The sequence below is a fragment of the Felis catus genome, chromosome D2 (genome assembly GCF_018350175.1).
Source record: "Felis catus isolate Fca126 chromosome D2, F.catus_Fca126_mat1.0, whole genome shotgun sequence".
NCBI lineage: Eukaryota > Metazoa > Chordata > Mammalia > Carnivora > Felidae > Felis > Felis catus.
The window spans coordinates 41,858,938-41,873,393 of record NC_058378.1 but is presented as its reverse complement, the minus strand read 5'-3'; the positions used below and the strand labels follow the sequence as shown (position 1 = coordinate 41,873,393).

Below are 14,456 nucleotides of genomic sequence, written 5' to 3'. Positions count from 1 at the left end.
CCTTCATGTGTGCTTTTTTTTTTTTTTTTTGACTGATTAATGTCAATTTTACAAACCACCATGGGAAAAATGAATTGAATGGACATGTTACTGGAATGTAACCAACATTGTGACCTTCCATTTGACTTTCAGGTTTTATAAAAGACTGACTAGGGGTTTGTTTGATTGTTTGGTTTTTAATCCCAACTTCTTTAACATTTATTTATTTTTGAGAGACAGAGAGAAGCAGAGTATGACAGGAGAGGGGCAGAGAGAGAGGGAGACACAGAATTTGAAGCAGGCTGCAGGCTCTAAGCTGTCAGCCCAGAGCCAGACTCAGGGCCCGAATTCACAAACTGCAAGATCATGACCTGAGCTGAAGTCAGATGCTCAACCGACCGAGTCACCCACGCGCCCCTTTAATCCCAACTTTTAATAAATTCATTTAGAAGACAAACTTGCTTGGAAGGCTCAGCTACAGAAACAAGTGATATAATCTAGAGGTATCTGTGTCAAATGGAAGGAGGTAAGTCTGTGCTCCTCCAGAGGTCTGTGGGGGCATTATCAACCAAGTGTTTCTGGAGCATCTAGATTTTCTAGAGAAATCACTGAATTATTGAAAGTCAGCAAGCCATTCATTTTTTTTTTAAAGCAATGTATGCCAAACAGACTAATTATGTGTTGGGGCCATTAGTTCAGAGCCTCTGCCTTTTGGGTGTGTGTGTGAAATTCCAATTGGTTTTTATTTTATTTTCCAGTGTAGTTAAAATACAGTGTTATATTAGTTTCAGGTGTGCAATATGGTGATCCAACAGTTCCATGCATTACTCAGAGCTCATCAAGATAAGTGTGCTCCTAATCCCATCACCTGTTTCATCCATAAGGCACCAACCTCCCCTCTGGTAACCAACCTCCTCTCTGTTTGTTCTAGAGAATCTGTTTTCTGGTTTATCTCCTTTATTTCCTTTGTTTATGTATTTTGTTTCATAAATTCCACATGTGAGAAAAATCACATTGTATATGTCATTCTCTGACTTATTTTGATTAGCATTATACTCTCTAGCTCTATCCATGTAATTGTGAATGGCAAGACTTCATTCTTTTTTATGGCTGAATAATATTCCTGTGTGTGTGTGTGTGTGTGTGTGTGTGTGTGTGTGTGTACATACCTCATATTTTCTTTATCCATTCTATGGACAGACACTTGGGCTGCTTCCATAATTTGCTTATTGTAAATAATGCTACAATAAACATATGAGGTACATATAGCCTCTGCTTTAAATGAGATTTTTGATCATGAAAGCTAAAAGGCTCTTTTTCAAAACCCTGGATGAAAGTTTTGAACAGACTCAACCTCTTGGTTTGCTTATTTATAGTATCTATAATAGATAATATGTTCTAAATCTTTTCTTTCAAATGCTTGCATTGTTGTCATACAGTTGCTTTCAATTATACTATTTTGGTCAATTAACACAAATTTGTTTTCAAAATTTATTATTTTGGATTTTTCCTCTCTCACACAGACTTTATGAGAATCTTTCATTAGTGGCTGTGCCTAACATGAGATTCAGGTTTAAGTTGTTATATTACTATCCAGGGTTGGTTGAGACATATGGAACACTAAAAATATACAAATCATTTGATAATCCTTCAAACTAATATTCTATACATATTGGTTCAAATGAATTTAGAGATATATTCCAGTTTACAGTTCTGACAAATAAAGAGCTTAAAAATTGTCAGTCCTGTCCCTACAATAAGAAAAAAGCTGAACAAACTGAAAATCAATGACTGTTCTTATATCCATTCAGTAATTGAAGTTCCATGACAAACCACCACTCTGAAATCTGGACAGACAAGACAATACAAGAACTATGGTCAAGATCAGCTTACCTAGAGCAGAACAAAGAACCAAAAAAGAGAAAAAAAAGTCATCTCATATCTGACATGGGTAGGGTGAAAGTAACCATTTTGAAATGGCTGTTTCTACATGAAAAATGACATTATCAAAGCATTATATCACCTGAGGGAAGAGTTTCCCCTCTGAGTCCCTGCTCCTGTAACCTTCCTATCTCACATAAGGGGGAAAAAAACGGAAGAAACACTTCTCATGGTCATAGGCCAGTAAAAGAGTGAAATATAATCGTAAGATTATAGATGAGTTCCCCTCCACCACTCCTTAACACCACATCAGTAGGACTCCTCTATAATAACAGTAGATTACAGCTGAAAATTATAAGACACACACTCTATTTAAGAAGGAGTTCTTAGGATAACCCAAAGACACAACTAAAAACAAAACAAACAAACTAATAAAAGACATTAGCTGATTTTAAAGACCCTGGCATCTATAGCTAAAGCAAACATTAAGTGAAACCCAGCTGCTATCCAGATTAACATAGAACCTACACTAAACATGTATTTACCTGAGATCTACTCAATGTATTGTTTACCTTTTAACAAAAAAATCTAAAGGCATACTAGAATATACGTATATTTAAAAAATTAAGTCTGAAGAGACAAAGTAAGCACCAGAACTTGAATCAGGTACCATAAAAGCGTTGGCATGATCAGACATGGAATTTAAAATAAGCATGATAACTATGCTTAGGGCTGTGAAGGGAAAGGTAGACAGCATGCAAGAACAGATGAGTAATGTAAGTGGAGAGATGGAAACTCTATGAAATACTCAAAAGTAAATCTAGAAATCTAGAAATAAATAAAAAATACTGTAACATAACTAGTGAATGCACTTGATAGGCTCATCATTAGATTGGACACAATCGAGGAAAGAATCAGGGGAGCTTGACTATTAATCAATAGAAACTTCCTGAAATGAAACACAAAACAAATACTGAATATTAAAAAAAAAAGGAAGAAAGAAAGGAAACAACGAATGATAATACTGGAAACTGTTGAATAACTTTATATGGTATAACATAAGCATAATTGGAGTTCCTAAAAGAAAAGAAAAAAAATGGAGCAGGAAAAAGATTTGAAGGAATAGTGACTGAGAACTTTCCAAAATTATTGACAGACATCAAACCATAGACACAAGAAGCTCACAGAACATCAAAAGACCATACAGAATAAATACCAAAAAAAAATCTATATCATAGTATATCATATTCAAACTGTATTTTTAAAAGGAAAAGAGAAGTAAAGAAAGAAAAAAGTAACACAAAGATAAAATGCTGAAAACAAAGTCAAAAATTAAAAAAGTAAATAAAAACCTTGTTTATAGAAGAAAAAGATAAACAAATACAGTGGCATTCTAATGAGAAATCATTCAAACAAGAAAAGACAATAGTAAAATACTAAAAGTGTTAAAAGAAAGAAATAGGGGTCATGGTTGGCTCAATCAGTTGAATGTCTGACTCTTTGATTTTGACTCAGGTCATGCTCCCTGGGTCATGGGAATGAGCCCCAAGCTGGACTCCATATGGAGCCTGCTTGGGCTTCTCTCTCTCCCCAACCCTCTCTACCTCTCCCCTGCTTGTGCTTTCTCTCTCTCTCTCTCAAATTAAAAACAAAACAAAACAAAAAACACCAAACAAAATATATCTCTGGTTTAATTATCTTTCAAAAATAAAGGAGGGGGCGCCTGGGTGGCGCAGTCGGTTAAGCGTCCGACTTCAGCCAGGTCACGATCTTGCGGTCCGTGAGTTCGAGCCCCGCATCGGGCTCTGGGCTGATGGCTCAGAGCCTGGAGCCTGTTTCCGATTCTGTGTCTCCCTCTCTCTCTGCCCCTCCCCCGTTCATGCTCTGTCTCTCTCTGTCCCAAAAATAAATAAACGTTGAAAAAAAATTTAAAAAAATAAAATAAAATAAAGGAGAAATATAGATTTTCTGGACCAACCAACAAACAAAAAACAGGCATTTCGTCACCAGCAGACCTTAACAGAAGCTCTTCAAGGGGAAACAAAATGATATAGATCAGAAACTCAAATCTACATAAAGAAGGAAAAATGCCGAGAAGTAATAAAAATACATTAAAATATTTTATTTTTCTTATTAATAGATCAAATAGAAAAATGTTCAAAATGATAATATATTTTTGATATAGTATGTACACAAATTAAATGATTGACAGCAATTTTATAAAGAACAGGAGAAAGGAATTGAGGATACTCTGTTATAAAATACCTGGATGAACCATGAAGTGGTAAGGTGCTATTTGAAAGTGGACTTAGATTAATTGTAAATCCATATTGTCAAATCTTGGGTAACCACTAACAAATTATAAAAAGAAGTATAATTGTGATGTTAGGAGAGGAAAACAAATGGAATCCTACTAAATAACTAAAACCAGAGAAGGAAGAAACAGAACAAAAGAAACCAAGAACAGGTGCAAAGAATTTAAAAGTTATCAATATGGAAGATATTAATTGAACTATATCATTAATCACTTTAAATATGAATGGTCTAAATACATCAATTAAAAAACAGAGATTGGGGTGCCTGGGTGGCTCAGTTGGTTAAGCGTCAGACTTCAGCTCAGGTCATGATCTCACGGTCTGTGAGTTCGAGCCCCGCGTCAGGCTCTGTGCTGACAGCTCAGAGCCTGGAGCCTGCTTCAGATTCTGTGTCTCCCTCTCTCTCTGACCCTCCCCCATTCATGCTCTGTCTCTCTCTGTCTCAAAAATAAATAAACGTTAAAAAACAAAACAAAAAAAACAGAGATTAAAAGCCTGTATGAGAAAACAAAACCCAACTATCTGTGGTCTACAAGAAACCCACTTTAAATATATAGGTCAGATAAAAGTAACAGAGGAGATAAAAACATGTTATACTAATAGTGATCAAAAGAAAGCTAGAATAGGTATAATAATTTCAGACAAAGAAGACTTCAGAACAAGGAAAAGTATTAGGGATAAAGAAATACTTAAAAAGTATCATTTACCTAATGATAAGGGGGCCAGTTCCCCCAAAAAGATAAAACAGTTCTTAATATTTATACACCTAGCAACAGAGCATCAAAATACATAAGGCAAAAACTGGTAGAAGCTCAAGGAGAAACCGACAAATCCTCTATTATACTTGGAGAGCTCAACATACATCTATCAGTAACAGAGGTTTAGCAGGCATAAAATCATTAAGGATATAGTTGGGCCACATGGCATGTTCAATCAACTGCATCTAATTGATATTCATAAAATACTTCTAAAACAGCAGACTACACATTTTTTGAGCTCACATTCATCCAGATAAATCGCATTCTTGGCCATCAAATACTTCTTAAGAAATTAAAAAAAAATTGAAATCATGAAAAGTATATTCTCAGACCATATTGAAATTAAGCTAGAAATCAATAGGGAAAAGACAGAAAATCCAAAAAACTATTTGGAGATTAAACCACATACTTGTAAATAACAGAAAGATCAAAGAAAATGTCACAAGATAAGTTTTTAAATATTTTTAACTAATTGAAAATGAAAATACAACATATCAAAAGTTGTGGGAGGTAAAGGAAGCAGTGATAGAGATAAATTTGCAACACTAAAGTCTTATATTTGAAAAGAAGAAATATCTAAAATCAGTAATCTGAATTTCCACTGAAGAAAGCCAGAAGAAGAAGAGTAATTTAAAACTGAAACAAGCAGAAGAGAAGTAATAAAAGTTAGAGAAGAAATTAATAAATTGAAAACAGGAAAAGAATAGAGAAAATCCACAAAAGCAAAGCTGATTCTTTGAAATGATCAGTAACATTGATAAACCTCGGGTCAGTCTAACACAAGAAAAAAGAAAAAAAAAAGAAAAAAAGGAAAGAGGGGTGCCTGGGTAGCTCAGTTGTTTAAGCATCAGACTTTGGCTTTTGTTGTGACCTCACGGTTCATGGGTTTCAGCCCCACATCAGGCTCTGCGCTGGTGGTGTGGAACCTGCTTGGGGTTCTCTCTATTCCTCTCTGCCCCTTCCTCACTTGCTTTCTCTCTCTCTATATATATATAAATAAATAAGTATACTATAAAAAACAAAAAGAAAAGATTTTCAATAACAGAAGTGAAAGAGAGGCCATCACTACTATTCCCACAGACAGAAAAAGGTTAATATAAAGGAACTCTATGCACAACTCTATGCCCTCAAACATGATATATTGTTGAAATGGACCAGTTCTTTGAAAGACGCATGTCATCAAATTTCACACAAGGGGAAATAGGCAAATTTAATTGCCCTATATCTATTAAAGAAATCTATCTCTTAACAAAATAAGTATCATTTAGGAGATCTGGAGATCCCAGAAAGGCATACCGACTACTAAGAGAAATGAACTGTATTACAAACATATGAAAGAACATTAATGGGAGGTGGGTATCAGGGATGTGCTGTCTCAAGTAACTTTGGAAATGAGTAGAATCTGTAGACTAAAGGTAAAAAGCACTGCACATAAGCACTATCTGGTTGCTAGATATATCTTTGATCTGTCTGCTGAGAGGGCCTAGAAGAAAGGACATACTCAAAACCAAAACCTCCAAAAAACCTACACTGAATTGATTAAACATATCAAAAGGAGACAAAGACCAACTGAAAGAGACACCAAAGCCAAATCTGAAATAAGTTGATATAAAATAAGAAAAAACTATTTATTGAATTATAACTCAAAGTATAACATAAATATCCATTAAGTTCAGACTCTTAGATAAATAATGGAATAAATAAATGAGGAACAAGAGATAAACTCTTTGCAGTAGCATTCCACATAATGTATGTAAACAATCTGCTTTCACAAACGGGGAGCACTACTCTTTAAGTGTGGGCTACACAGAGTCACTTCCTTCCAAAGAGAACTCTATAGAAAGGGGAGGGAGCATAACATCACACTGGAGACTCCTAGCAATTATTACCTCAGAGGACAACGGAATCACCAACAGTGATTAGGTCAAACTGATAATGTGTGATTTTGATATGAGCAAATGATTTGGCACTTTATCTCTGTTGTCTTTCTCCCTGCACCCCATAACCCCAATCTAATCATGAGGAAAACATCAAACTAATGCCAGTAGAGGAGCATCCTACACAATACTTGACCAGTACTCCTAAAAACTGTCAAAGCCACTAAAACAAGGAAAATCTGACAGTCACAGCCAAGAGGAACCTAACAAGAAATGACAACTAAATGTAACATGGCATTCTGGATGAAATCTTGGAACAGAAGCAATTAGGTAAAAACTGAGGACATCTGAATAGACTATGGATATGAGTTAATAACAACGCGTGTCTGTGGGTTTTAATTTTAACAAATGTACCATGCGGGTGTACAATGTTAATAGGAAAACCCGAGTACAGGGTATATGAGAACTTATTGTACTATTTCTGCAACTTTTCTGTAAATCTAAAACTTTCCCAAAAAGAAAATCTACTTTAAAAATAAAAAAAAAATAAAAGAATTTTTAAAAAGCAAAAGACACACATGAGAACAAGAAGAAGGAGTGGGGAGGAGGAGGAAGGGGTGGAGGAGGAGGAAGAGAAGAATTATTATTTAGAGACTGAGCCTCCCTTTATTTTCAGCCATAGGCTCTGAAGGTGTATAATCCACTCAGCAAAACAGCTAGTCTGCACCAACCTCCTTAAAAGTAGCTTAACTGCCCAGGATTATAGCCTTTGGACATTTTATGCTCTATGCTGAAAGCATTTATTATGGCCCCTTCCAAAATTTATACATTTCCATCCCTGGAAGGAGTTACGGGCTGCACAATTTTATCCATCAGATAATATCTCCAAAAAGCTACCTGTCTGGTTCTTTCCATTAACATTTCTGTACAATGTTACAAAGATGGTAGTTGATTCCATGTTCTTTCCTGGCACTCATGCAGATCTTGACTTTTTGTGTGTATACATGTTTTGTTAAAATCTCATTCAGTATAATGTACAAAATGTCACTTTAATACCTCATAAGGAGATGCCTCAGTCCTTTCACTAGCCCTTTCAACGTGAGCTGAAACAATTTCCTTTTAATCATGCACAGAGGCCCTGGTCAATACTGTTATCTCTTAGGGAAGCACTCAACCCGACTGGCTTTCGTGAAAGCCCACCTTGTGGCTGCTTCTGGGTGCTGAGGACATCCACTGTTGTTTGCACCATCACCTGCCTTGCTCCTAACACATTGTTGATGGTGCGCTGAAATCAATAGACCTGTCAAATGAAGCAGGTGCATGTTGGAAGTAGAGCAACGATGTTGTTTCCAGGTCTGCCCAATGCACGCAGCAGGAGTCAGAAGGTTAAATAAAAGCATGTCTGTGTTGGAAAGCAATGATGACACAGCTGATAATCACCTGGTCTGGAACCCCAGGCAATAAAGGCAGGAAGGAGGTTATTTTTAAATGGTTTTAAACGTCTGTCTCTCTGCATTGCTCCCAGGTCATCTATGTCTGTCTCAAAAAGTTCTTTACTAGAAGTCTGACTTAGGAGCCCAGAGCATGGTGAAAATCAGCAGTTATGGGATAATTCAAAATGTGATTTCTTATGCAAGTAATTAAAGACAATTTGACTCCAGCTGTTATGCTGGGAATTTCTGCACCATATCCCAAGCAGGAAGAGCTATACAATTGCAGTCAAACTTCAACCCATTTCCATGGAAACACTCTTTCCACACACTGGGCACAGCAAATACTCCTCCTCACCCCTACCACCTACAACCCACCATCCCACCTCAACCAAGTGCCCCGTTCAGCTAGGTGAATTGAGCATGTGTCATTATCATTCTGTCTTCTGAGAGAGCTCTTTGCTATTACCATATTGTCAGATCAGCTCTCAGACCCGCCTTCCATAAGCTCTGATGGGACTGTTCACTATTGACTGGAAGCCTTGGCACATTTGTTTGTGGATTCTATCACTTATCGTAATCAGTAAGGACATTGTCATTTAGAGTTATCATTGTATACCTTGTTATTAATATAGTGCCTAGTCCTTACTAAATATTTAATGTATATTTGAATAGGTGAATGTATGAATCTATAATGAATCAACAAGTTAAAATTTGATATTTAAAACAAGACATCAGGTTTTAGACTAGAACTATTCAAAGTTAACTTTGATTCATGCTATAAAGAAATTACCTCTTCTGACCAACCCCCTTCAAACTATCTGATGAACTTCAACTCACTCCCAAGACTCTGTTCCTATGTCACATATTTTGGGCAGGATTTATTATTCTCCCAGACAATTCCGGATGTCCTTTTCCATTCTCTAATAGCACATTGACTTAATGTGTCTACATCATAGAAAAACTGCTGTGTATGCTTACGCTCTTGTTTCTACCACTATCCCGTGAGCTCCTCCAGGCCAAGATCCATCTCTTCTGTTTGTATTTTTCAAGCTCTTCATTCAGTGCACAGCATAGAGAAGTATTCAATAAGTATTACAGAATAAATGGATGCCTCTCTCTACCAATTATCAAGGCTGTGTTAGGCATTAAATTCTTATTATTCTCCTTATGGATGCAAATATTATCTTCCAATTCTTCCTCACTGAATGTTCCTCCCATATAAACCTATCTTTCCTAAGATGGTTATTGAGAAAAAGGTGGGAAGGGGTATATAATTTTAGTCCCTAACTTTTCACTTACATATATTTTCTCTTGATTTTAAGAGAGAAGACTAGATCATCTCTCTTTTAATGACTTCTCTTTCTGATCCCTGAATCAGGCTGAGAAGTGTCACTCCCTTGGCCAGTCTAGAGATTATAATGCTAGCCCCAGCTCGCTTGCTCTCTCTCTCTCTCTCTCTCTCTCTCTCTCTCTCTCTCTCTTCTCCAGGACACAGTTAAATGAGGTCAGTTCATCTCTCTGAGTCACAAATACTTCATTTTGTAAATGATGGTAAGGCGCTAGGTGCTTGTGAGGCATTGCCAGGTCTAGTTCTGCAGCCTCTGAGTCGAGTGTTTCCAGAGTATGATGCCGCTTCACTGGACTAGGTGTTTCACATCTTGTTAAATGACTGTAAAGTGAAACCCTTCCCCATGAATGTTTAATGAACTTAAGGGAATGCCAGACACAGACTATTCATTTGTTAAACACTGCAATTTGCAAAGAATTTCAAGTAGTTACCTTGGGATTCAAGATAAAATAAAGACAGATTTGCTTGATATGGTGTCCTACTCTGAAATTTTCCCTCCAAGGATTATAGTGTACCTGGATAACCCATCCACCCTCTGTGTAGTAGCAAAAACCATAGAATTCCTATGCTAGGTGTTCAGAATTTCCTAATGGACACACCATGCAGCTTGGACCTTGGACTCTGGATTTCCTCACTGCCCTTGACATTTGGGAAGGATAATTTTCTGGGCGTTGTGGGATATTTATCAGCACTTTTGCCCTCTGCTCAGAGATGTTTCTCACGTTTTAACACCCAAAGTCTTTCCGGTCTTTGCCAAAAGTTCTCTGGGGCAACACTGCCCCCTGTTAGAGCACTGAGTTATAAAGATGTGAGATGGGCTTTCTGCTACTCACTGGATGTCTGATAGAGACGGACTTTCTTAAGCTTTGAGTCCCATTTTCCTCTTCTGCACATAGTGGGTGTAAATTAAGTAGTTGTTGTTGGGACTACGTGAGTCAATGTCTCTCTATTATTTAGTATTCTGTGTATGTACTCAATACATGTTATTTGCTATTATGATTGTCACTATTTCATTTATCATTGTTTGGTTTTAACATCGACATTGGTATTGCCTCCTAGATCTTGCCAGAAGAAAAAAATATGGACCTACAAAGAAAAACTGCTTTATTAAGTTTTCCTCAATACATTTGCTTGTTACTATTCATGCAGAAATTTTGAGCCACACATCAGATTACTGCTTGCTCTAAGACTAGAGTTACCTGGCCTCCGCTGTATAGATGTCCTTGTATACTTCTCCTTGTGTATCTTGAGCATAACATTGAAGGAAAGCAAATCTTAAACGTTTCTGTTCCTTTTCAACGTACTATTGATATATACTCTCCATTACTGTTTTCTCCCATAACGTATGACAAGAAAAACTACAAATTGCTATTTGATTCTTACAACAAAATTATGAACAAGAGTATAAGCATGGACATAATTCATCAAACTGGAAATTTGACTAGAAATATATGGACTGAGATTGTACTACACTCTCAAATAGTTAAATGTAAATTAGAAAAAAAAAACAGAAAACATTTTCTCCTATTAAGTTAGCAAAAGAAATGTTGACCAAAGTATAACAAAGCTGCTAGTGACCCATGTTACTTTCTAGCACTGAAACTGATATGTGCCTTTGGGAAAGCAACTTACTCATTCTAGTCTAGTCTGGTTAAAGGGACCTTCTCAGGCAGTCCCTTGGGCCCAAGCTGGCAAAGCGTAGAATGCTATGGCTAGCATTCCTGTGTCTCTTCAATGCACCTCACTCTCCTTTTTCAGAGTCCTTAAATGCCTCCTTCTCCTATCTATTCTCTGCCTGCACTCCCAGCCTAATCTAAAACTCATGATCCCTTGAAATGTATTGTCCTAGCTGACCACACTGCAACTCAGGGAAAAAATGTCCTATATATATTCTCTGTATCCAAAACAGGATGAATATAAAAAGACACTTTCCCACGTCTTATCTTAGGCCCTGTGAGAATGATCCAGTTGAGCCCACGGTCTGCTTCCCTGTGCCAACATACAAAATTGTGGATATGGGTGGGCTGGAGAAGGGAGAAGAGGGAGGAAAAAAGAAATTAAAAGCCAATGCACCCAAAGATCTTTTAAGTTTTGGAACCTCTACACTTTGTAATTTCTTGTTATTCTAATCCTGATAGTTGCAGTCAAACGAGGGGTGGTGGAGCTTATGAGTGAGGAGTTTATCTTAATATTCCTTTAATAGTAAACCACAGGAAAGAACACGAATGTCTACAAGGAGGGAAGGACGAGGACATTGTGACATGGCCACTTTGTGGACAATTATGCTATCTCCCAAACGAGTTTGTGGAGAGCATAAAGCAGACAGAAAATGCTATTGATCATCTGTTTGGTGAAAACAGAGGATACAAAATTGTGTGTGTGCTCTCGCTGCAACCCTGTAAAATCCATCAGGACTGACTGAGACTATTCCCAACCAAACTCTAGACAGGCTCCTCTGAGCCCTCTTTTCTACTAGGCCTTAACTTTGGCCTATCAAAACTGCAGATTCCCAGCACAAATGACTTCACTCAATCATCCCCGCACCAAAAGTCTTGAGTAAACTCTAATATAGTCTCTAAAGGTTCAAGGCTTTGCCCCTGGAATAGCCCTAACCTTCCTTAAAAAGTCTGCCTAAGAAACAAAAACAAAAACAAAAACTCAAAGCCTCCAAAAGAATTTGCTGGTAGCTCTAGCCAATGCTGGAGGAAAGGCCACTGACCTCCCTTAAAAGGACTTACAATTGTAAACCGCCCTTTGTCATTCTGAGATGTGTATGTATCTCCTACAAACTCCTAAGGGAGTTTCTTTCTCGGGGACCTGAAAGCTGTATCTTTGAAACGTAATCATTAGGAAGGATAGCATGTCGGCCTTCCGCTCTGTGGAAGTACAGAATCCTAAGCTCAATTAACTGCCAGCTAACAGACGAAACTGGCATGCACACTGATCATCTCTGTACTGTTTCACTTCCCTGACTCTGCCAAGACCCCACGGTTTCTGCTCCCCACCCCATTCCCTCATTCTCCCTTTGAAACAACCAGTCACCTCTGTACAAACTGGAGTTCAGTACTGGAGTTCAGTTCATGCTGGACCTGCTTTCATAATGCAATAGTCTATTCCTGATTAAAACCTGCCCTTACTATTTTTTTTTTAATTTTTTTTAACGTTTATTTATTTTTCGGAGAGAGACAGAGCATGAATGGGGGAGGGGCAGAGAGAGAGGGAGACACAGAATCGGAAACAGGCTCCAGGCTCTGAGCCATCAGCCCAGAGCCTGACACGGGGCTCGAACTCACGGACCGCGAGATCGTGACCTGAGCTGAAGTCGGACGCTTAACCGACTGCGCCATCCAGGCGCCCCCTGCCCTTACTATTTTAACCAGTGGCTGGCTTTGTTTATCTTCAGCAGGTCCAGTTGCAAAGGACTTGAAAGCCTCCGCTCCTGCATTTGTTTTAGGGCAGTGAGATAATACTCAAAAATCATTAGCAGAAACATTCCCTCTGTTTCAGAGAACAGTCCCCACATAACTATGATTACAAGTTTAACAAAATTTGGCTGGGAAGCAATTCCGATTTATGAATTCCACATTAAACATCTAAGTACATCTGTTATGCATAACATAATGGTGACTTTTGGGTAATGATTTTTTAGAATCACAAATGATGTATAAATTCTCAGTGATTTATGCATTGGGAGGGGCATGAATGTGTCCTGGGTGATTGCTTATTATACTCAGATCCTAGGTTTATACCATGGCTTTTGTTCCTTTTGTGTCTCGGAATCTGGATGTGCAATCTTATACAGGGGCAAAGAATTTGCTACCCTGAGAGGAATATTTCAGTATGTCTTAGATGATATGTGCTTGTCGTTAATTAAGTGTTTTGCAATTTATCTCAGAAATGATTATAATAACATTAGAAAGAATGTAAGATTCAAAGAGCTTGTATTTCAAATTCTGGTATCCATTTAAGCCCTGGTATTAGGAAGCACTGACTGTGGGAATACAAGTCTCACTTCCCACCTGTCTTACCTTTGACCTCTCTTGCACCCCTTACCTTGGAGTTGCTGGAATATAGTACACGTTCTTGGGATTCCATGGTTTTACTTTTTCTGTTTTTTTCTAGTCTCTTGTCCTTTGCTCTTTGACTATACGATGAACATTGCACCCACCCATCTCCCTCCCTCTCTTTGGTCTACTCTCCCACCTACTGCAATGTCAACCATCTCAGCCCACATACCTCCTCTGTTCTGGCGTCTGTGCCCCTTACCACAGAAAAGTTCCCATAAGGTAGGGAGCATTGTATCCCTGGTGCCGAGCACAATTTCTGACCCAGTAGGAATGTAGTAAGTCATTATGGAACAAACAACTGGATCTCTTTTTGCTTTCAGAGATGAATTTATAATCAAGGGCAGAATATAATCAAGGGCTGAGATTTAAGTTTTCTCTGTTTCAGCCTGTACACGTGGACATGTACACACACAGAACTGCAAAGTGACTTAAAGAAAAATCTACAAATACCGAAAAGAACACACACATCTGATCCCAAGCATCCCATCCCCCCTGAACTGGAAACACTGAGACCGGCTGTAGGAACAGATGTATAGACAGGTAACTTACACTCTGCAGCTGGACATGATTCTTCACCACGTTCTCTGACTTTGCCATTGTGCTGGATGCTTTGAGACTGTAGTTTTTACCATTTTGTGGTTCTTTCAGCTGCTCTTGAATTTGTTTAGCTTGTTTCCTGCAGGTTTAAATAAATACATGCATAAATAGTTACACAAATTTATTCTGTTTGTATTTGGGGGGTTCATTTGTTCCCAACATGTATGTTTGTCATTTGTTAAAGCTGGATGAACTCAGTTA

At 37.8% G+C, this 14,456-nt stretch overlaps 1 protein-coding gene and 1 long non-coding RNA gene across 11 annotated transcripts in view; one reads left to right on the top strand and one right to left on the bottom strand.

Annotated features, from left to right (window-relative positions):
- Nucleotides 1–14,456, bottom strand: part of NRG3 (neuregulin 3) — a 1,060,361-nt gene that overhangs the window by 14,845 nt on the left and 1,031,060 nt on the right. For all 10 annotated transcript variants that reach the window (XM_023240617.2, XM_023240619.2, XM_023240620.2 and 7 more), the window contains exon 6: nucleotides 14,208–14,334. In XM_023240617.2, coding sequence (XP_023096385.2) covers nucleotides 14,208–14,334 — 127 coding nt within the window. The remainder of the gene's footprint in view (nucleotides 1–14,207; nucleotides 14,335–14,456) is intronic.
- Nucleotides 5,915–14,379, top strand: LOC123381009. Its single transcript, XR_006587513.1, has 2 exons — nucleotides 5,915–7,140; nucleotides 14,044–14,379. It is a non-coding gene; the product is annotated as an uncharacterized LOC123381009 (long non-coding RNA).